Below are 24,366 nucleotides of genomic sequence, written 5' to 3'. Positions count from 1 at the left end.
GCAATGGTAACCAGAGACCCTGCCTCCAACATGGCGGAAGAGAAGGGACTTCTGATGTACTGTCCTCTGGTCCCAACGTGTTCACTGTGGCATTTGTGCCTCTGCCACATACCCACATACACACACACACACACACACACACACACACACACACACACACACACGCACACGTATGTCAAGGGGGAAAAAGAAATCTGAAATCAAGGGGCAACTTGCAAACTGTTCCTTCAGTCCTGCTCAAACAACCCAGGTCATCAAAACTAAGGCAGGCTGGAGCAACGGACACAGTCCAAAAGATCATGTTAACACACGATCCTGAACCGAGAGGCGACGTTCAGACTAGGGACTTCAGCTGACCTTGTTATCAGGGTCAATTATAATGTGACATCAACATAAAACATCAATAACACAGAAAACTTCCTGTGGGCTTTACTGAGATGATTCTTAAAACTGCCTATTCATATCTTTTTTTAGACTAAGTCTCACTCCATACCTCAGGCCAGCCTCCAACTTGGGGCAATCCTCCTGCTTTAGCCTAGTGCTACGATTACAGACCACACCTAGCCTACAAGGAACTTTTAAAAAACTAGTGTCTACAGGTATGTATAGGACTGTAAGTGCACAGAAATAAGTCTGGATTAAACACTAATACTATTCTGTGGTACTTTTCTTACCTGCCATTAGATGGAAGGTAAGAAATTTGTCTATCACTTGTCAAAACAATCTGAGATACTGGGGGGGTGGGGGTGGGGACATGAAAGAGGAAATAAAAACCAGCTGATCCTCTTTTACCAGCAGAAAAGTTTTACTATTCCTTTTAAGGACAGACAAACCACACCCAAAGCCTTCACTTACAGACATAAACCAAAAAAGCCATAGATATCAAGGTACGAGACACAGTAGGGGAAATGCTTCGCCTCTGAAGTTCACGCGGGCGTGGCTGTGACAGAGCTCTCCGGTGGCCTGGGTAGGGTGGAGGTGACGGGGCTGTGGAACGTAAGACGACAGCTGTGGTTATACGTGCTAAAGCTGCAGGTCAAACGCAGGGCTGTGTGGGCCTGCCCGGGGGAAGGGGAGTGGCTGGTTTGCTCCGGCGCGGTTTAGGCGGCTTTGCACAGGGCCACGGCGGAGAAGCGGACCTCTCCCTGCTCACGTTCAGTGAATTCTCTGCAGACCTTGGCAGCGTCCTGGAAAGGAGGGATGGTATTAATACACAGACAGAACCTGCTGGAGACAGGAATTTCAAATCACAAGAGAAAGTGTTTCCAAGGCCTAGTTGAGCAGTTTACCCTCATCGACTTTAAAGGGGTGGAGGCAATGGAAAAAGACCCAGGGGCCCGGACTCGACTCTACTCCACTTTAACTCAAGACTGTCCCAGGACGAGTGACTCCATGTTCTTTTGATGAGTGCTCAGTCTGGAGTGCTCAGTCTGGTATAACTTGGTTCACTAGTGTTGGGAGGTGACCAGATCTTTGATGCTCCAAAGCCCAATCGGTCCTCTATAAAGAAGGGTCTCGGCCGGGTGGTGGTGGCGCACGCCTTTAATCCCAGCACTCGGGAGGCATAGCCAAGCAGATCTCTGTGAGTTCGAGGCCAGCCTGGACTACCAAGTGAGTTCCAGGAAAGGCGCAAAACTACACAGAGAAACCCTGTCTCGAAAAACCAAAAAAAAAAAAAAAAGGGTCTCAATCACAGTGGCCAAGAACCAGGGTTCCACTGTTGAATTCACAGAACCTTGAGCAAGCGCCCCATCCTTATCTTAGAGGAGGGGCAAGGAGTCTCACTTCCTGCATCACTGAAGGGACTCAACAGGAGGTGGAACTCTCTTAGGGAATCACCCAGCCCAGGAGTCAGCAACTGCAGCCTACAGGCCCAACCCAGTCTCTTGCCAGTCTGGTGAACAAACCTTTGGCAGACACAGGCAGACATGTTCGTTTAGGGACTTTCTGGAAGAGCTCGGAGCTGCAGAAGCATCACTGGGCACTTGCCCTTGGAGACACAGGCCACACAAAGCCCCAGTACTTCCTATCGGGCTCCTCCCAGGAACCTTTGCTGATCCCTACTGTGTGCACACCAAGCACTGAGGGAGATTAGCTGTTGCTGCTACTACAAATAAAGTCAATGTCTTGTATTTTATAAGACATTCCTTTGCAACAGCATGACGATTCTATTCTAAAGGCTCGTTTTTAGGCCAAAAAAGCCTGGAACAGGGCTGGAGAGATGGCTCAGAGGATAAGAGCACTGACTGCTCTTCCAGAGGTCCTGAGTTCAATTCCCAGCACCCACATGGTGGCTCACAACCATCTGTAGTGAGATCTGGTGCCCTCTTCTGGCGGGTAGGCATACATGCAGGCAGAACACTGTATACATAATAAATACATCTTTAAAAAAAAAAAAAAAAGCCTAGAACAGTTCAGAACTGAGTCTTCAGTAGTTACTTCTAACAGGAGAGGTGCATGGTCCTCCTGAAACTTCAAGATTTTTTTTTTTTAATTTTTTAAGTATATGAGTTTTGCCTGCATGAATATCTAGGTACCACTTGCATGAGGCATGAAAACGGCATCAGAGCCCCTGGAAATGAGTCATAGATGATTGGGAGCCACCACATGGTGTTAGGAATCAGACCCAGATCCTCGGCAAGTGCATCAGCCCTCTGACCGGTGAAGCCGTCTCTCTAGCCCCTTATTTTAGTTATGCGTATGTAGGTGTATGTGTGGGTTTGTGCATGCTTGCGGATGCCCCTGAGGCTGGAATCACAGGGAGTTGTGAGCTGCCCGGAGGCTGGTACTGGAAACTGAACTTGGGTCCTCTGCAAAGGCAGTACACACTCTGAATAGAGCCACCTCTCTGGCCAAGTGATCCTGAATCCCCTGCTCTCCAATACCAGCAGACCATGTGGGAAGAAAAAAATACAATTTACCTAGCCAAAATTTGTAATATGTACCTAACAAGGCTGACCCACACGCAGAAGCCTTGGAGGACTAGGGAAGGTAGAGGAAATTGATACTCCACTCTTCAGTGATGGTGTAACCTGACAGGCAAACAATGGCTACCTTAATCCCACACTAAAGCCAGGCAATGGCTTTCGAGCCAATTCTAACGAAAGGTGGCACACGAAACAGATTAGTCAGGCCTTCCTTGAAGGATCCTGTTTAAAGCCACCTGCCATACAGCGAGGCAGATGGAATGACTTACATGATCTTTAAGCCCCAAGGAATGCTACTAACCAACACAACTAGCGCTGGCATTCTGAATGTCAGCACAATGCACACAAGTAGCTGAAAGGTGTGTGTCTGCAACGGACAGAGATGCATTCCAGGGATTACCTGCAGCAGAGAGTCCTCGGAACTGGTGCCATGGTTCACTGGAAAGGGCATTCGCCCATCTAGAACAAAGAAGCCCAGGGTGTCAGCTTTCCCTGCACACTTTCAGGATATGGCAGCTGCCCAACCCAGAAGGATTTTTACATTTTTCCAAAGGCTGCTACCATTCCAACGAGGGAAACCCTGGAAGCGACAGGATGCCATGAGGTTTAAGTGGCTCCTAGATGGTCACTGACAATTCTAGTCTACAGTTGAGATCACACAGTACTGTGGGATGTTCTGTATGGCAAATGTGTTGCTGATTGGTCAATAAATAAAACACTGATTGGCCATTGGCTAGGCAGGAAGTATAGGCGGGACAAGGAGGAGAATAAAGCTGGGAAGTGGAAGGCTGAGTCAGAGACACTGCCAGCCGCCACAATGAGAAACAGCATGTGAAGATGCCGGTAAGCCAAAAGCCATGTGGCAAGGTATAGATTAAAGGAAATGGATTAATTTAAGCTATAAGAACAGTTAGCAAGAAGCCTGCCACGGCCATACAGTTTGTAACCAATATAAGTCTCTGTGTTTACTTGGTCGGGTCTGAGTGGCTGTGAGACTGGCAGGTGAGAGAGATTTGTCCTGACTGTGGGCAAGGCAGGAAAACTCTAGTTACAACACAGGCCTGACCCGGCTACCCTAATGGGGAACTGCACACCCATTTTTAGCTAAAACAACATCAGGCTGTCTCTACAGGAAAGAGTGCTCTGTGTTTCCAACTGCCTTTTAGTGACTGCTGATTTCCCTGCCCCTCTGCCCTGGGGAGTCTAAGTCTGAGACGATACAGCTGCAAGTCTTTTCCACTAAAAGGGATGGATTTTACAAGATGGAGATTCCTTTTAATTCCCACAAGTAGAACTGATGCCCAACAGATCCAAATTCACTTTACAACCTGGGGATGGTGGTGCACACCTTTAATTCCAGCACTCAGGAGGCAGAGGCAGGTGGATCTCCGTGAGTTTGAGGCCAGCCTGGTCTACACAGTGAGTTCCAGGACAGCCAGGTATATGTAAAGAGACCCTGTCTCAAACAATCTTACCAAATTCACTTTACAGAAGCATTTTCTGAACTATTACAGAAAGTCATATTCAGGCACTGATCCTTGTGGAAATGGATGTTGTTAGGGGCACTGTAGGTGAGTGGGGTGAGGAACACCATGAATCTCTACAACTGGTGCCAGTCTGATTTACCCCTCTCACTGGCCTGTCACTGAAGCCATTCACTGGGTATTTCAGTTGCCTGAGGAGGGTCACCTGGGTGTGACAGAGGGCTAAATGTTTCCATTGGGACACACAGTTATGGCTTCATAAATCACTGCATACATACTGCCAGGAAGTCACACACCAATGCTGTAAGGCAGATTAAGTCTGAACAAATACATGATAGTCTACTGGATTCCAAAATGGAGCACTACATACCAAGTTCATAGAGGTGGCCATCCACATTGTTGAACAGAATAAAATGAAAATTCACTTTGTCATCTACCTGAAAAAAAAAAAAGAGTCAAGAAAAAAAAATTAATGAGGTAGCAGATGAACTTATTAAAAATATTCTCTCACTCTCCAAGTGGAATATACTTCATTTGAACCTACTAAGGCAGAAATGCTGGAATGGGGGGGGGGGGCAGGAGCAGCTCTGCAGGCCTATGAGCTGCATGCTTTTCAGTGGGAAGGAGATCAGGCCTAGGGAAGGGTATCTTGCCTTAAGTTCAGAAGGCAGAAGACACAATTGTGGCAGTGCAGGCCCTGGCAGAATTCTAAGTTAAATTTTGCAGAGGGTCTCTTCATTCACTATGGCTTACTTATTTTTTGGTGCTACAGGCTCTTAGAAGCCAATCACAGAATTGACCACTGATTGCCAAGTAGATTTCTCAAACTATCTGAGGGGAACAGATCAAGTCTGGATGTTATAAAAGGAGGATTTTCTGGGGTCAGTTGGCCTTGTTGGACAACACTTGGTGGTCACTGCATTGCAGTAAGTGATACCTATAAATAGCCAACAGGAAACAGAGGGCGTGGGGGTGGGGCAGCCTGGCTCAGGCCTGTACTCGGCATTGGTATTTACCCGACACTGGCCCTCCTGGGCCACGGAGTCATGGGCTGCCTGAATGGCCTGCAGAAGAGAGAAAGCCATTAATTAGCGTGCAGTGCAGCCCTCCAGAACGATTTCAGAGTGGTGTACAGAAGCCCTTTCTACCTCATTCTTCTCAAAGCACTTCGCCCTGTCTTCAGGGGACATCTTCTCCGTTTCCGAAAGAAACTGCTTCAGGACTGATCCATCCTCTTAAAAAGAAAAGGACACATTAGCACAGATCAGACCACGGCAGAGGGCACACGTTTATTGCCCACTTAGGCCTTTACACAGCTGGCCCTATGAACCACCTCAATCCACACACGGCCTCCAGGGATGTGGATAAGCTGCCCCCCTTTCCCAGAGCTTCCCCACCATCCTTGCAGCTGCAATCAGGCTGGTCCACACTTCCGATGCACACGTTCTTTCACCTGGTCCCCGACACCCCAATTCCTGCCCCTCTCATATCTCAAATCTCACCACTTCCTTACAGGACCCATATGCTTGAATCATGTATTTGTGGGGTCCTAGTCCCTTAAAAGCAGCACCTGCTATGTCTGTGGATAACTCTGAACCACTTCCCAGTTCAAATGGAACATCTATTATATATACAGATGGTGCCACGATAACACTCTAATCTAGGAACAGTTCCCAAAACCCAGATTTCTATTTCAGACAGGCAAATGGAATTATATATATATGTATATATATGTGTGTATGTATGTAATATATATATATGTATGCATATGTGTATGTATGTATGTATATGGTGCCATGATAACACTCTAATCTAGGAACAGTTCCCAAAACCCAGATTTCTATTTCAGACAGGCAAATGGAATTATATATATATGTATATATATGTGTGTATGTATGTAATATATATGTATATATATGTATGCATATGTGTATGTATGTATATGGTGCCATGATAACACTCTAATCTAGGAACAGTTCCCAAAACCCAGATTTCTATTTCAGACAGGCAAACGGAATACAGAATACCATTAGCATAAAGGCCATAGAAATGCAAAGACCCTGCTCTCTGGCTGAGAGCCCAGTGCTGACCTACGGCCTTTGGTGTCAGCACGGCTACTGCTCAGTGAAATAAGGACAGGAGGCAGGAAACCGACCCAGCTACAAGAACAACTCCAAATGACCTCAGCTCAACTGCCAGCTCTAGATTTAACAAATTCAGTTAATGGTGATCACCTAAAAATCTGGAGAGGCTGAGGGTGGGCTGCATAGTACAGTACTTGCCCAGCCCTGGGTTTGATCCCTATCACTGTGAAAATAAAGAAAGAAAACCAAAACCTGGAACTGATGGGGATCCTCTAACTCCACAAGAAGGGCTGAGTCAAATGAACTCTTGGACCTTAGCTCTACCATGGTTCTACCATTCCATTATCAGCCTGATCCCAGGAACAGACTCTAGATAAAGTAAGGCTTCTCAGAGGAAATAAAAAGGACAAAGATACAGCTTTCTGATCCAGCTTCATCACATCCATACTGGAAAAAGAACTTCTAGACCTACGTACTCATGGACAAGCAAGCATTTTAATTTAAAATGTACACCAGGGTACTTTTTAATCCAAGCATCTTAGTGAAAATGATTTTATATGTTAGTGTACATGTGTGAGAATAACCCAGGGCCTTGTACTGCTGGACAAAGAACTATTGAGCTATAAATTTTTTTTGGACACAGGTCTCTCAGTGGCCTTGAATAAACTCAAGTGATCCTCCTGCCTCAGTATCCTGAGTAGCTGGGTCTTTATTTGATCTGCAGGAGCAACAGTGCTAAGGAGGATATTCACTTTGTAGCCATTCAAAATTAGGGGGTGGCAAATTACTATTATTTCCTTTTTATAAATAAAGTTTTAATCCACCCCAGCCACGCCCATCTGCTTCCAGCACAGCAATGGCAGGTTTTCAGAGGTCAGAGACCACACAGCTCTCAAAGCCTAAAAGATTTACTCTCTGGCATTTTAAGAAACTTTGCTGACTCTTGGCCTAAATCACACGTAACTGCTCCGTGAGTGTTAACATTTTCTTGCTGGCTCTTGCTCCTCTCACAAGCTTAAGGGCTCAGACCTCTCTCCCTACATCCCCTTCAGCTTCTGCTGGAAGAGGGCGAAGGCCTCCACCTGACTTTGCTCTCAGCTGCATCCTTCAAGGTTTCAACCTATCGCTACGCCTTCCTGTGCCAGCGGCTCCCAGCTATGCTGGGCCCTCTGCCCATTAGCAGACAGAATCGCTGCAGACAGCCAGAAAATGTGGATCAGTAGGGCCTGTCACCATTTCTTAGAATTTTAAGAATTAAAAGTGGCCAGGCAGTGGTGGCACACGCCTTTAATCCCAGCACTCCGGAGGCAGAGGCAGGCGGATCTCTGTGAGTTTGAGGCCAGCCTGGGCTACAGAGTGAGATCCAGGACAGGCACCAAAACTGCACAGAGAAACCCTGTCTTGAAAAACCCAAACAAAACAAAAAGAAGTGTACATGAGAACCTTTACAGCAGCTGGCCCTCAAGTGTTCCTTTTCTCACCTACGCCCCCACAAAGCTGCGAGAAAAGAGAAAGGAAAAAAGGAAAAGCTACCCAGGAAGCTCACTGTGTAGGAGAGGCAGCCCGAACTTAGAAAATTAGTTTCCTCCCCTCAAAAAAGGAACGGCAGAACTCCATTCATGGGACGGAATCTGGGTGAGTCATCTGTGTGACTGACAGGCTTCAAACACCTCTAAAGATCCGTGTGGAGGCACACACCTGGAAGTCCCAGCAGGAAGCTGAGGCAAGGGGATCACCTTGAGTTCGTGGCCAGCCAGGCCAGCCAGTTAGAGTGAGATCGTGTCCTGTCCCATCATGTGTGTGTATGTTTATATGTGGTTGACATAAACTCTGTTAAACTGTGAACACTCCGAGCCCAACATCTCAATTCTAAATAGCAGGTGACTGAGGACCAGCTAGATGGCAAGTGTGGCCCCCGCCCCAAAACTACGTCAAGTAGCAGGGGAGGGTCCACAAAGCTGGAGTACTCTAACCCCCATAGGCATGCTGTGGCATACACCCACACCAATTAAAAAAAATAGCGGATGACCAAATGATTAAGCCACAAGTACCAAATTCCAGCTTGTCTTGATTATTGGCCACGGCGTGGATCAGCCCAATGGTACCGCAGGAGTTGCCGATGGTCTGCTTCATGAAGTACACTTTAGGGCTAACCTCCTGTCCCTTGAGTTCCTCAATTTGTTTTTTCCTGAAGTTCTCATGCTGTGAATGGAGGGAAAAGGTGGTCTGGTTTTTTTCCTTTTTTCATCTCAAAATGCAAATGCATAGGGTAGCCCATATGTAAAGAGATGCACAGTGGGACTCGTGACCAGGAGCAGGGGCCACGGTTCTAGATGCTGTGCCCGATGACCAGAGACCAGCCTGTCTCCCTCCCACACCCAAGCAGGCCAGAGGGCTCCACCCTGATGCTGCAGTGCAGACAACAGCCTTGGATGCTGCCCAAGGCTGTCTAGACACCACGGCAACCTTTAGCTGGCGATGGGGTAGCATGAAACCCGGGAAGAGCTCTGCTCAGGGTTTTCTCCCTTCCACAAGAACAATGGCTGTACTTCATACAGGTGTCCCAATCAACCTCTGATCAACACCCAGTGCCAACGCCAGCTGGTGTCTGTGTCTCTATTCTGTAACTGTTCCATTTGTGCGAGAGTCGACGTCTTTAAACAAGCTTTAACCGTTGAAGGGGACAAGAACTTCCTTTCCTGTTTGTTTTGTTTTAGAAAGACATTGATACAAGAAACGGACTATGATTGATTTCAAAAACCAACCAACCAAACAAAACTAAAAACCTTTTCACCTTGTAAGAGGAAGTCAAGGCACAATACAGCAGTCTAACCAGAGGACAGTAGCAATTGTCTGGAGAGACTCTGCTGTGTGAACGGGATTTCCCCAAGTCATTGCCCGCTTCTTGAACAATGACTCAGGAGACTGCATATTCCTCTTACTAGTGAGTTCGGAAGAATTAGGACTTGCCAGTTAAAAGAGGTGCTACCGCTCTGGAACTGCCTACGGCCCACGGCCAGCAGAACACACAGCACATCAGCCAGCATGGCTCCGATTCTAGTAGCCTTGTGTTGACTGTTCATGGTTTGCTCTGTGGCTCTAGAACGGGAGAAAGACGGTCTGTCCCACAAGATGAGCTGAAACTCCACTCAGGGTGTTCTGGCATCCCATTTACTGTTAAGGGTTTTCACACCTCTTAAGGCTAATCGGCTACAACTGTACAACAGACTAGCCACCCTTTAGTTATCTGGGCTCTTGCATGGAGAGGCTTCTCTAACAATCTCACTGCCACAAAAATCAATGAAGACGTCCATTTAGGGTTTTCCAACATAACCTGAGTCAGGACTGATGTTTCCTAAATTAGCTGGTGGATGGAAGTCAAACCAAGTTTCATTTTCCGTTAAAATTTTTTCAGTGTTTTACCCATTATATATGGAGACTAGGTACCCCAATCTATGAGGCAGACTGGGCGGCCGCTGAAGGGCAAAACAGCAGCCAGACAAGCTGGAATGTTCTCTAAAAAGATCCACTGGAGCTTGCAAAATGAGACCAGGGAGCAGTTGAGAGCAAACAGGCTGCTGGTGCACTGCCTCCCAGAGGCCTTGCCTGAGCGCTGCTCAAAACCTCCAAGTCATCATGGCTCCCGGAAAGAACAGCTCCAGGGACAGCTCAAGTGGAGGAGATGGCTTCGGTGCAGTCACGGAAGCCAACCTGACATGCCGTGGTTGCAATAAAAGCTTCCGCCATAAAACATGCCACTGAGATCTTCCAAACTACACGGTTGAACTCCTAATAGACCATTTGCTAGGAGGAAGGCCTAGACCTTCCCATAGAGCTTAGTTTTGGCCAAGGATGGTTCTAGAACACCTGCCCTTAGGATGGTATTTAATTAACCTCATCATTTAATTAACATTTACAGTAATGCCAGACATGCTAATGCCTCCCAGTTTTGCCTATTCCATCCCCTCCTAAGTGTGTGGGCCACTGAGAGCAACAGGGGACAGACGATGCCATGATTTATGGGGACTCTACACACTGCAAGACAACACAGACTACTGCTTTGTTTTTATAGCTGATGCCCAGTCTCTTGAGTCACATGCATTCCCCAAACTCTGGAAGATGGAAGAGCGGTTCAGAAAATGAAAGCGTGTTTCCACGGACTGTGCTAAAGACCCACTTCATCCAGCTACAAGGTCAGAGAGGTAGAGGCAGCTGCTGAAGAGATTCTGTGCACCAATGATTCAGCTTTAAAAATCAGGTTCAAGAGTGTGCCTGCTGGGGGTGGGGGGTGGGGTGGAGAGAAGACACCCGAATCCACCAGAAAAGCAGGTGGAGGTGCTAAATGAAGAGTGCCTTTTGATTTAAAAACCTTTGGAAGAGGGCAAGCCAAGCCCTCTTCAATGTACAGCTAGGTGGGCGTCTGAGAGAACCAATCAGTGACCTTACAAGGAAACCACAGCCATCCCCAAGTGGAAGCAAAGCTCAGAAAAATAAAGGAACCAAGCGAGTAGGAGTTCTTTCTCTGGGTAACTGGAAAAACAGACGGGATCAGTAGGCTCCTTCTCTTGTGAATTTAAGGCAAACAGCCAACAACGGCCATTACAACGGGAGCGCCAATGAATAGGTACCACGAACATGCAGGCACCTCTCATTCTAGGAGGTGGAATCCTCATTCCCTACTCTACAGGAGGGAAAGACAGCGTGGGTTTAAGAGCGCATCCCTGAGCACTGTGCATCCATCATCCGAGACCCGCCCATCATGGACCTCACCCTACCTGGGCCGTGAGGGGAAACAGCAGCAGCAGCGCGCAGGCAGGGGACGGCACGGAGCCCAGAGTCTCCTCCTCCAGCCCCAGGACGTCCGCGAAGCGCCACTGGCCGGCGACCCCCAGCCTGGCCAACACCTGCAGAGATGAGACAGGGCAGCCAGACCGAAAGGGCCAGCCAGACGAGTGATGGGTCCCTTGCTAGGGGGCGGGGTCAGCACGCGCATCCCTCCCCCGCACCCCGCTCCCCTCCCCCACCCCGCCACAGGTTCCCCACCCGAGTCTGGGAGGAGTCTCCGCGGCGTCCCACCCTCCGCGCCGCGCAGTGACACAGCACAAAGCTCGGCCCACACGTGGCTCCCGCGAAGCCCTCGGACTTGAGTCCCCGCCGCTTGGCAGTCGCCACGCCCTCGAGAGCTGTTCCCCCGCGCTCGCTCCTGTCTGGTCCGGGTGCATCCTCCACCACCTCCCTGTGATCGCTCTCTCTGTCACCCCCCACCCCCACCCCTAAATAATTCAGGGCCGAAAAGACATCCAGCAGGGCGCCCCAGCCCGGCCATCTATCTCCATTGCGCAGGGCGCGACCGGCTGGGCGTCTCCCACGATGCTCCCAAGGGAGAGGGACAGAGGCTGCGCACCATGCCACTCACTTTGTTCAGCATCTGAAAGGCAAATGCAAAAAGGGGGGGAAAGATAATAAAGCGAGCTGGTTCGGCTATCTGGCCGGAGCGAAAGCCCGGCGCTGCGTTCCCATGGTGGCCCAGCAGCTGCGCTTACCTCGGGATTAATCTCCATCGGCTTCAGCTGCATCTTGGCGGACCACAGGAGCAACCACCACCCCAAGGAGCCGAAAAAACAGCCGGCGGAGCCGCCCAGGCTGCACCTATAAAGCGATGGCCCGACGCACTGGGGAAGCCTGAGCAGGGGAGTCAGGGGCCGAACCAAGGCCAGGAAGACGGCCAAGCGGCCTCGAACCCCCCCATGCGCCGCACAGAGTGGTACAGCCGAGCCCCCAAACCTTGCAGTCTCACTCGCCGGTGAGATAATCTGTGGTTGTGGAGATGGTTTTTGTTGGTGGGTGTTACTTGAGCGCATGGAGCAGCCTTTCTGATGGAGCTTTTAATTCGGGGCGAAATTTCTGGAAACCCATCCTCTACCGTCTCAATCACTCCAAAGTTCGAGGGTCTCTGAAGCGTTGAGAAAAAGCACAAAATCAACAGGTATATATTAGATATATCGATATTTAATATGAATATAAATATTTGTCCGTCCCCTCCCATCTCGGAACAGTTTGTACTTAACCTCAGACAATTTGTCCTCCATGTTAAGTCGAACCTGTGCCCAGGCTCATTTTTTTTTTTTAATGGACTGCCTAGAATAAAACATCTGATCTGTAGCTGATAGTGCATTAGTGAGGCTGATGTAATGTGACTCCTGGGGAAGAGCCGGTGGGTCGTGGGGAAGCGGTACAAGCAGGGACGGGTAATACAAGACACACAGAATACAGACGGTGGAACACTTTAGAAGAGATCAAAGAAAAGATGGGTGATTTTGAGACAAGAAGCTTAAAGGGAAAAGCTTTAAAAAAATTTTTTTTTATTATATTTTAATGGGAAAGGCCTTTTTCAAAGAACAGAGGCTTGGGATAATAAGATTCTGGTCCACAATGCTTTCAGCAAAGAAGAAAAGGAGTTGCAAATAAGGGAACCGTGGTTCTGTAATGATCTGTAATGTGGGATGTGTTCTTTCCAATAGGCACATCCAAGAGATGGAAGGAAAAAGCTTATGCTGAAGGAGGGACCAGATTTGCATCAATTGTCAGGAGAGCTAAACCCCAGAATGAGGTGGCTGAGGACGCATCAGAGCAAATGCTCAGAGAACGGACATGCTGTTTCAGAGGCCGAGGTCAGCAGGGGCTGGACAGGATGCTGGGAACCAGCATGGTTTTTACAGTGCTGTCTCCCTGGTTGGATCCTTTACTCGGGCCGTCTTATTTCATCCCGAGAGGGTCCAATGAAGCTACTGCATTAGTGAAATTTTATAAATCAGGATCCGGGGCTTAGAAATGTTAATTTGCTTGGTGCCACAGTTGGCAAGGCAGGCAGGCAAACAAGCCAGGAGAACAGGGCCGGAAGGGCTCATTCTCTCTGAGGGTTCAGCAATGTGCTACTTCGATTCTCTTCCCATTTTCACTATCAGAAAAAAAAAAAAAAAAATGACCTTCACATACCAAGCAAGAAGACATTAGTCAGGTCCTAATGAGTGAATGTTATGCTATGTAAATTACATCTCAATGAAGTTGCTAAATAAAAGAGATTCAAGACAGGTGAACATAATCCAAAACATCTGGTACACTGGCTGTGGTTTTTGTCTTTTGACAGAGACAAACGACATTTCCAGCTCTCATTATTCCTTCATTCCACAAATATTGCTGAAGCACTTCCCACTGCTGGTCCCCGAGCTTGTGGACGCTAAGGTGAATCCAGAACCAAACACAGAAACGTCCTCAGGCAGCTCTTATCAATCATATAGTGAGGAAGGAACACCCAACGTGGCAGGAAGTTGCATTTAAGCTAAGGCTGATGGATAGGCAGAAGTCAACAGTGGACAGTTATTGCCAAAATAGCTGGTTAGAGCGCTGTGACATCATGACCCAGAAGTGTCTGTGGGAGGTACTCAGTTATTCACTCGACACACAAATGTGTATGTGTGTGTGTGTGTGTGTGTGTGTGTGTGTGTGTGTGTACATATGTATGGTCTATCAGATACCAGGAAGCCCGGGAACAATAAACAACTCTTTACTTCTAAGGAGAGCAGACACAGATCTATCTTGTCTTCATCTTTAAAAAGGGGGAGATGAGTGATTGGCAATATTGAAATCACAGGGCAAGACGTTTCGTACGATCTCAGCCAGATTCTAGGACTCACGACTTGTAATTTGTAGAAAAGAATAGGACGATGCATGTAGAATGGGCTTTGAGGGCTGATGCTTAGCTTCTCCTTTGGCAGTGTGGCTGGCTGGCTAGGCAGACTGAGGTGGAGGGGGTTTTCCAGTTCTGTACTGTTTTTTTTTTTTTTAAAGAGCAAAGTTAGAGAGGACCCACCTGCAACTGAGTCTCAAACATCCAGATGTCAGAATTACTTAGAAAAATAAGCCTGAAATAAAAAGGTGGGGCTGATAGGGAGCCCAGGATGGTCGCACAGCTTTGTGAGTGTATTAATGTACATACCAAGGATGTGTATGAAGCTCTACAAGGCCATTATAGTGCTGTTGATCTGCATAGGAATTCTCCCTCCCCTGCAATTCTACGGATCAAAATTGTGAATTATGGAAAATGTCAACTGAAAACAAATCACAACATTTTGATTATAACTGTTGAAAGTTAAATACATGAGGTGAGTGTGGTAATGCTAGTACTTGTGAGGCTGAGGCAGGAGCATGAAAAATGTAAGGCGAGCCTGGCTGCATAGGAAGTTCAAAGCCAGCCTGAGACACTTACTTAGCAAGATCCTGTTGCATACCCATACCATAAGTTAAATTTAATACATAAAAGTCATAAGGAAAAACAGTTTTGAAAAAGCAATTAGACATGAATTCATGAGTATAGTACCTGACTTTCTGACTAGTATGTGAGAAAAAGAGTAAAGAGCAAACAGTTTTTAAGACAGGGTCTCGCTGTATAGCTCTGGTTGGCCTGAAACACACTCTGTAGACCAGGCTGGCCTTGAACTTACGAGATCCACCTGCCTCTGCCTCCCAAGTGCTGGGATTAAAGACAGGTGGCACCATGCCCAGCTTCAGATATTTTAAGCACCATAATTTGAACGTAAAGCTAATTTGGTCTTTGTCTCTAGCAGAAGCAAGAAGTTCAGTTTAATTTCAATCATAGTGAGTTCCCAGCACACGGCCTTCAGAAGGTTTTTCAGTCCCCTGGTGGGACTCGTTAAAGATAGTTGTGAGCCACCATGTGGTTGCTGGGAATTGAACTCAGGACCTCTGGAAGAGCAGTCAGTGTTCTTAACCTCTGAGCCATCTCTCCAGCCCATTTTTAAAATAACTTTTTAAGGTTTTTTAAAATTTTTTATTTATTTATTTCATGTATATGAGCACTCTATCTGCATGTACGCCTTTATACCAGAAGAGTGCATCAAATCTCACTATAAGTGGTTGTGAACCACCATGTGGTTGCTGGGAACTGAACTCAGAGCCTCTGGAAGAGCCCAGTGCTCTTAACTGCTGAGCCATCTCGCCAACTCCTTCAGCTGGGAATGCTATGATTGATTAATGATGTCTGCTGTGCTACCTAGGTTTATGTCAACTTGACACAAGCTAGCTAACTGGAGAGGGCGAACCTCAGTTGAGAAAATGCCTCCGTAAGACCTGGCTGTAGGCAAGGCTGTGGGACATTTTCTTATTAGTGATTGATGCAGGAGGGCCCAGTCCATTGTGGGGTGGTGCCATCCCTGGGCTCATGGTCCTGGGGTTCTGTAAGAAAGCAGGCTGAGCAAGCCATGGGAAGCAAGCCAGTAAGCAGCAACCCTCCGTGGCCTCCACATCAGCTCCTGCCTCCTGGTTCCTGCCCTGCTTGAGTTCCTGTCCTGATTTCCTTCAGTGATGAACAGCGATATGGCAGCATAAACCAAATATTTCCTCCCCAAGTTGCTTTGGTCATGTTTCATCACAGCAGTAGTAACCCTGATAAGGTTATCTGCCAAAAGCGTAAGACAACAAATATTTGCTATCATTTGATTAGATTAATGTTATATTCATGATCTGTTTCATAAGGGAAGGAAATCCCACCAACTGAATTGACCAGCTTATAACTGTTATAGGTATTAGTACCCGACATATAATAAACACTCAATAAAAACTTCCCAGCTGAAGGAGTTGGAGAGATGGCTCAGCGGTTAAGAGCACTGGCTGCTCTTCCAGAGGCCCTGAGTTCAGTTCCCAGCAACCGCATGATGGCTCACAACCACTTATAGTGAGATTTGATGCCCTCTTCTGGTATAAAGGCGTACATGCAGATAGAGTACTCATATACATGAAATAAATAAATCTAAAAAAAAAAACCAAAAAAACCCTTAAAGAGTTATTTTAAAAATGGGCTGGAGAGATGGCTCAGAGGTTAAGAACATTGACTGCCCTTCCAGAGGTCCAGAGTTCAATTCCCAGCAACCACATGGTGGCTCACAACTATCTTTAACAAGATCTGGTGCCCTCTTCTGGTATGTAGGCAGAACACTGTATATGTAATAAATAAATGCATCTTGAAAAAAAATTCCCTGATGAAAACTGAGGATTCCCCTTCGAGGGAGACCTTGAAAGGGCTTCAGTACTTTCTGCTCTTGCAGAGAACCAGAGTTCAGTTCCCAGCATCCACATCAGAAGCCCACAACCACCTACAGCTCCAGGGCACCCAATGCTTTCTTCTGGCCTCCATGGACATGCGAGTGCGTGAGTGTGTTTTAAAAAAGAGAAAGAGACCTTGAGATCTTACTGAGAGAGAAAGCCAAAACAATGTGCAAAATAGTTGCCAACATAGAGAGTGTTTGATGCGGAGATCAAAGAAGTTTGGTTTTGTTGTACAGAGGAAAGGAATTACATGATTCCTATGTGGAGAGAATAATCTTTAGGTTGATTAAGAAGCCAAATGTGCTGGGCGGTGATGGCGCACGCTTTTAATCCCAGCACTCGGGAGGCAGAGCCAGGCGGATCTCTCTGAGTTCGAGGCCAGCCTGGACTACAGAGTGAGTTCCAGGAAAGGTGCAAAGTTACACAGAGAAACCCTGTCTCGAAAAACCAAAAAAAAAAAAAAAAAAAAAAAGAAGAAGAAGCCAAATGTGATGGGGATTTAATGAAAGGTATTTTGTTCTCAGTTGTAACAATCTTTAACAACATATTGGGACCCAGCGGACATATAAAATCCACCCATGTGAGAGTATAGCAGCTCTTTCTCGTGGAGTTTCACCATGTGCAGCGTCACCACGGTCCAATGCTAAATAGTTTCTTTGTTGCAAAAGTTATCACATTTTTTGAGATTAATTTCCTTCCCCTGTCAGCCTGCCACTGATGTATTCTGGCTCTGTAGACAGTTCATATACATGGAATCCATGCAATATATAATCTTTACTGTGGAGCTTCTTTTATCTAGCCTGTTTCTGAGGTTTGTTTGTTAGTATACCCCAGAAGTCAATTCTTTTTTTATTGCTGACACGTGTTCCATTCTATAGACGCATCATATCTTATTTCCCATTCACTGTAGGATGGATGCTTGCTTTGTTTCCGGGTTTGGGTTACCCTGATGCACATTTTTGTGAAATTTGAACATTTCTGTATAAATCATTATGTGGGCAATTATTTTCATCCCTCACTCACTTCTAGAAGTGGAAATGTTAGATTGAATAGGAACTGTTTAACTTTTTAAATGTTTATTTTATTTTAAAGTTTATATTATTTGTAACCTTTTAATACACGACAAGCTGGATTTGGCATTGCATGCCTGTGATACTAGGACTTGGGATGCTGAGACAGGAAGATGATGAGTTCAGGGCTACCCTGAGCTGCATAGTGAATGCCAGATTGTTTTCCCAAGTGCCCATACTATTTTATATCTCTACCTCCTGTTGTCGATCTTGACTACAACCTTTATAACACATCTAAAATGGAACCTCTCTGTTACTCTGTAAAAATGGAACCTCTCTGTTACTCCGTTCGCAGTTCCCCGATGACTAAGAGGCAGCTCCCTTCCTGCTGTTTCCTAGTTACTTAAGAATCTTCTTTGGTGAAATGTCTACTCAAATCCATGCCCCTTTTTTAAATAAGTTTTTAAAAGATCTTCTTATTGCTTTGTAAAGGCTCTTTATATATTCTGGATACTGTTTACATCAGACCTAAGACTTGCAAATATTTTCTTTTGGCCTGTGAATTTATTTTAACTGCCCATGCACTAATTTTTAAGAGTTCACTTTGATGAGGTCCACATTCGTTTATGGGTCATCTAAAAAATCTTTGCCTAATCCAAGGTGACAGGAATTTCCCCAAGCATTTTCTTTTTCTTTTTTTCTTTTTTTTTTTTTTAAGATTTATTTATTATGTATACAGTGTTCTGCCTGCATGGCAGAAGAGGGCACCAGATCTCATTACAGATGGTTGTGAACCACCATGTGGTTGCTGGGAATTGAACGCAGAACCTCTGGAAGAGCAGGCAGTGCTCTTAACCGCTGAGCCATCTCTCCAGCCTGCGTTTTCTTTAAGAAGTCTTCAATTTTATATTTCGGTATTCAATGCATTTTAGGTAAATGTAAAGTAAAAGTAAAGTAAGGGTTTGTTTTCTTTTTTGCATATGTGTATTCAATTTTCCCAGAGCATTTGTTAAAAAGATACGTTACTGGGGTTAGAGGGATGGCTCAGCAGTTAAGAGCACTGGCTGCTCTTCCGGAGGACTTGTGTTCAATTCCCAGCACCCACATGGCAGCTCACAGCTGTCTGTAACTTGAAGATCTGACACCTTCACACAAACATACATGCAGGCAAAACACCAATGCACATAAAATAAAAATAAATGAACTTTAAAAAAAGAAAAAGATATGTTACCTAGTTAATTACCTTGGCAACTCAGTCCAAACTCTCGTGAGCAGGACTGGGGTGTAGTTAAGGAAGAGCTCTTGGCCAGCTTGTGTGAAGCCCTAGGTTTGATCCCTAGCACACGGGGTGGGAGAGGGGGTATTCTGACTATAGATTCAACAGTTTATTCTGGACTGTTAATTCTACCCTGCCGAGTTATCAGTCTATCTTTACTGCAAAGTCTTTCAGGAAGTTTTCAAGTCGGGTGATAGAAATTCATGAACTTTGTGTTTCTTTTTAAAACCTGCTTGGGCTAGTCTAAGGCCTTGGCTGTGTCTTATAGCCCCCACCCTTCACCCACTGGAGGTTAAACCAAGTCCTCACACAAGCTAGGCAAACGCTCTCCTGAGAAGATAAAAAGGGAGATTATTGACTCTACTTTTAAAAAGGAACTACTTGTTTTAAATAGGATAAGTAATGAAAATTTTTGGTTTTTTGTTTTTTCATTTTACCATTTTCTGGCCTCTATGTCTATCTAGCAGCTGTTCTGTTCTCTGACCGCACCCCCATAAGTTTATTAGGGTGCACAATATTTTGGGGGACATAATATCACCACACTCTCCCATTAACCAATACCTCCAGCCCTCTTTTCACTTTTTATCTCGAGACAGGAGCTCACATGGTTGTCGAGACTGGCCTTCAACTCATCTTGCAGCCCAGGCAGGCCCTGAACATGCGATGCTCCTGCCTCAGCTTCTTAATTAGCTAGGATTAGAGGCCTGTGCCACTGTGTCTAGCTTTCTTTTTACATTTTCATATATATTTTGAAATCATTTATTAATTGCTACCAAAAAAAAACTTTGAGCATTATTAATAAAGATTAAATGGAATCGGTCTATTAATTTGGAGGGAATTGCCCCTAATTAAACTCAGTGGGTCTCCAAAACAAAACAAAGATGTGAGAGTCAGAGGAAGACTTGGGAAGAAGCAAAGGTTCAGCAGGAGAGGGAGGGGGATGAGAAGGGATAGTGGGGAGGTGTCTTAGTCAGGGTTTTTATTGCTGTGAAGAGACACCATGACCACGGCAACTCTTATAAAGAAAACATTTAGTTGGGGCTCACTTACAGTTTCAGAGGTGCAGTCTATTATCATCATGGCGGGGAGCATGGCGGCATGCAGGCAGATGTGGTGCTGGCTACATCTTGGTTTGCAGGCAACAGGAGGTCGACTGAGACACTGGGCAGTATCCTGAGCATAGGAATCCTCAAAGCCCACCCCCACAGTGGCACACTTCCTCCAACAAAGCCACACCTCCTAATAGTGCCACTCCCTATGAGATTATGGGGACCAATTACATTCAAAGTGCCACAGGAGGGATATGTGAAAATGACCAAAATACATGATATCCCTAAGGAAGCAGGAAATTGTCTAAGAATAAAGAAAACAATAATTGAAAATTTTCATCCGTGTGTGTGTGTGTGTGTGTGTGTGTGTGAGAGAGAGAGAGAGAGAGAGAGAGAGAGAGAGAGAGAGAGAGAGAGAGAGAGTTGATAGGAAGTTTTTTTTTAATTTCCATTTCTTGGCTATTAGGAATAAATAAAAGCACGAGAATGCAGGTGTCTCTGATTTATGAATATTGTTTCTTTTGGGCAAATGCTTCATACCTAGAGAACTGGATCATAGTGATACAGTCTGGGGGTCTCGGTAGGGTTTGCTTTCTCTGCTAGTTAAAGAAAGAAAAAGCAAGAGCAATCTGCAGAGCAACAGGTGGCGGCAGAGACGTCCCAGGAACCCAGACAGAATCAGCAGTGGAAGAAAGGCGTTTGCTGGGGATGAGGAAACACACACATGCAGCAGACACACAAGGAAAAGAGCCTCTGCAAAGCAGGGGGACTGGGAAGCCCCAAATCAGTCTCTTCATGAGGGCTGGGGGTTTCAAAGCCTCTGAAGAGATTTCCTCCCCTCATGTAGGATTGATCAGTTTGATCGGTCCGCAACTGTTGGGTGACTTGTCCTGATCCCGCCTGAAACTGGTTGAGCCAGTCCATCAGCAGGGACTGGCTGGTGGGAGACAGAAGCTGCCAGCCTTTTGTCTCAAGTCAGGAGGGTGAGGTCGAAGCCAGACATCTTGGAAATTCGCCACCTTTATTACCTCGCCATGGCCCTTCTCCCTGTCCGTCTGCCTACCAGAGAGTCTGTCTAACTCGTGGTCTCTCAATGCGGCTGTTCTGTTGTGTTGGGATAGCTGGATCGTGTGGTTCTTTGTTCCTCGTGTAAGGACCCCCTGTGCTGTTTTCTATAAGTAGTTTGCATCCCACCCGTGACATCTAAGGCTTCCTCCCCTTCTTTGCATCCTCGCAGCACTGTGACCTTCCAATTATAGCTACTCTAACTAGAGGGAGGGAGGTGATACTCTGTTGTGTTCTCCAGTGATTCTTTCATATTCCTGTTGGCAATTTGCGGGCATCCTTTTGAGAAATGCCAATTTCAACCTGTTGCCTGTTGTTTAATTTAGACTGTTTGCTAAAGAGCCATGTAAGTTCCTTCTGTGTTCTAGGTAATGATCTGTATCAGATGTGCAATGTGAGAGTACGTTCTCAAAGCACACCACTAAGCTATAGTAATCAAGACAGCAGGACACTGGCACACTCCACGATGCCAACAGAAATAGGAATGCAAAAGGAACACAAAACCTCTAAGTTAACACATGAATTCACAGTCAACTGGTCTTTGACAAACCACTGCTATGGCTTGGGTCAGGTTCCCCAGAGGCCACATGTGCTAAGGCTGGATTCCCAGCCCCAGGTTCCCCAGAGGCCACATGTGCTAAGGCTGGATTCCCAGCCCCTGGTGCTGTAGATAGGGGGTAGAAACTTTAAGAAATGGAGCCGACTGGGAGATTTCCCAGTTGCTAGAGAATGTTGTACATTTTTGGCTCCTAGCCCTTTTTCATTTTTTCGTAGCTGAACTGGCCTTCTCCACCCCACATTCTGCCACAGGCTCAAGTCAATAGAACCAACTGGTCATGGCCAGACGCCGCCAAAATAAACCTTCATTTAAAAAAAGAAAACCTCTTTTATCTCAGGTATGTGTTGCACTGACTAACATGGGCACTGGAATACTTACTGTAGACAGGATTGTGTCCTCAGTAAATGGTGCTGGGGAAACTGGACGTCCACATGCAGAGGGAAGAAACTAGATCCTTGTCTCTCACCATGTGCAACATCGACTCTAAGCATGTTACAGACTACACGGAAGAGCGGAAACTGTGAAACTACCAGAGAGAACTGAAGGGCGATGCTTCTGTGTGTTTGGACACCAAGAGTCTAATGCTTCTTACTTCTTTCTTTCCATTCGAGGTTGTTTTAATGAGGATTCCTCCTCATTGTGTTTCTCAGTTTTGTAAAGAACAACATTGTTATTTTAATAGGGATCGCATGAAATTTGCTAACCCTTCAGGTGGCGTGGATAGCTTACTACTGGTTTATCTAGTCCCACAGGTGGTGTTCGACTTCTTTGTATCCCGTCAATCACTTTCATTCAGTTTTCTCTTTAGTTAAATTAATTTCCAGGTCTGTCTGTCTCTCTGTCTCTCTCTCTGGTTCTTGCAAACAGCCTTGCTTTCTTCTGTTTCAGATAATTATCTACTGGCATGCTGCAATGGTACTGATTTTTTTTATGTTCCTTTTGTGTCCTATCTCTTTGCTGAATTCATTTATAGGTTCTAAGATTCTTGCTGGTGTCTTTGGGTGGGGTTTTGCATGTTTAACACCATGGTATCCTCAAGTGCTACTGACTTTTGTTCATTATTCCCACTTTGGATGCTATTTATTCATTTTTGTTTTTCTGTTGCCTTCTTGCTGACCGGGATTCCCAGCACTGTGTGGAGTAAAAGTGGCACAAGTCAGCGTTCTTGCCGTGGTCAATGACCTGGAGACAAAGATTTCCACTTTCTTCCCGTTCAGGATGATGCTGACTGTGATGCTGACTTGTTAGATCTGGACTTTATCATGTTAAAACACATCCCTCCCCTTTTTATCGTCAAGAGATTTGAATTCTATCAAGGACTTTTTCTGTGGGTGTTGGGATGCTCTGATGGTTTTGTGCTTCATTTTGTTGGGGTGTGTGCTGGCCTGCTTTATGTCAACTTGTCACCAGCTAGAGTCATCTGAAAGGAGGGAAACTCAGTTGAGAAGAGCTGGCTGTAGGGCATTTCTTAATTAGAGATTGGTGGTGGTGCTGTCCCTGAGCCAGTGGTATCTTCATGTGCTACTGACGTACATTCATTATTTCCACTCGGGATGCTGTTTATTCATTGACTTATTTTCCGTTGTCTTCTTGCTGATCCTGGGTTCTCTAAGAAAGCAGACTGAGGTAGCCATGAGGATCAAGCCGGGAAGCAGCACCCCTCCATGGCCTCTGCATCAGCTCCTGCCTCCAGGCTCCTGCCCTGACTTCTTCAATGATGGACTATGACATGGCAGCCTAAACCAAATAAACCCTTTCCTCCCACGTTGCATTGGTCATAATAGTAACTAGGACAGGGTGACTGATCACATTTCTTGGTTGACTTACGTTGAGCCATCCTTCCCTCCTTGGGATGAACCCCACTGGATGGTGGTGGAGAATATTTTTAACATCCTGTTGGATGTTTTGCTTGTTAGTATTTGTTGGAGAGTTGGGTTTCGGTGTTTATTAGGAATTCCAGCCTGAAGCTGTCTTTTGGTCAAGGCTGGCCTGGGGGCAGAGAAATAGCTCAGTGGTTAAAAGTAGGTGTACTGTTGTTGCCCAGACAACCTGAGTTTAGTACCCAGCACAGCAGGCGCCTCACCACCGCTTATAGCTCCACCTGCAAGGGAATTCAATGCCCCTGGCTCTGTAATATATATATATATATATATATATATATATATATATATATATATATATATATATACATATTTAATTCAAAATAGAAAATCTTAATACAAAGATAATGCTGGCCTCATCAAGAGTTTGGAAAAAAAAATTCTTTCCTCCTTCTCCTCTTAGCACCAACCTTTTTAATTTTAGACAGGGTCTTACTACATATCCCTGGCTGCCCTGGAGCTTACTGTGTAGACCAGGCTGGTCCCAGACTCAGCGAGATCTTCCTGCCTCTGCTTCCCATGTGCCAGGGAGAAAAGGGATGCGCCACCTTAGGATGCTCCGCCATGCCCATCATCATCATCTTTTTTTTTTGACAAATGAAGAATTGGCATCACCTTTAAAAATATTTGGGGGTTGGGGATTTAGCCCAGTGGTAGAGCGTTTGCCTAGCAAGCGCAAGGCCCTGGGTTCGGTCCTCAACTCCGGAAAAAAAAAAATTTCGGTAGCAGTCAACAGGGAAGCTGCTATGGTTTTAGTGAGTGAAGGCTGGGCCTTCCGAGTTGTCCTATCAGGGGGTCATGGAAGCTCTGAGAGGGAGCCCCGAGGGAAACCCTTGGGTCATTGGGGATATAACGTTTTTCTTACTACCCCTTTGGTAGTTCTCGTGACAGGACAGAAGGAAGAGAAGCT

The 24,366-nt window shown here is 46.0% G+C and overlaps 1 protein-coding gene across 1 annotated transcript; it reads right to left on the bottom strand.

Moving 5' to 3' along the window:
* Positions 1 to 784: 784 nt before the first annotated feature.
* On the bottom strand, positions 785 to 12,104 carry Uchl1 (ubiquitin C-terminal hydrolase L1). Its single transcript, XM_059275076.1, has 9 exons — positions 12,039 to 12,104; positions 11,912 to 11,923; positions 11,271 to 11,399; positions 8,547 to 8,697; positions 5,560 to 5,645; positions 5,428 to 5,475; positions 4,782 to 4,848; positions 3,328 to 3,386; positions 785 to 1,187 (listed from the first exon to the last, which is right to left on the bottom strand). The coding sequence occupies exons 1-9, from the start codon at positions 12,069 to 12,071 to the stop codon at positions 1,101 to 1,103; spliced, it is 672 nt and encodes a 223-aa protein (XP_059131059.1). The 5' UTR covers positions 12,072 to 12,104; the 3' UTR covers positions 785 to 1,100.
* Between the last annotated feature and the right edge of the window lie 12,262 nt (positions 12,105 to 24,366).

Source organism: Peromyscus eremicus, chromosome 10, assembly GCF_949786415.1.
Source record: "Peromyscus eremicus chromosome 10, PerEre_H2_v1, whole genome shotgun sequence".
NCBI classification, from domain to species: domain Eukaryota; kingdom Metazoa; phylum Chordata; class Mammalia; order Rodentia; family Cricetidae; genus Peromyscus; species Peromyscus eremicus.
The sequence above is the reverse complement of the archived record's forward strand: the minus strand, read 5'-3'. Positions and strand labels throughout refer to the sequence as shown.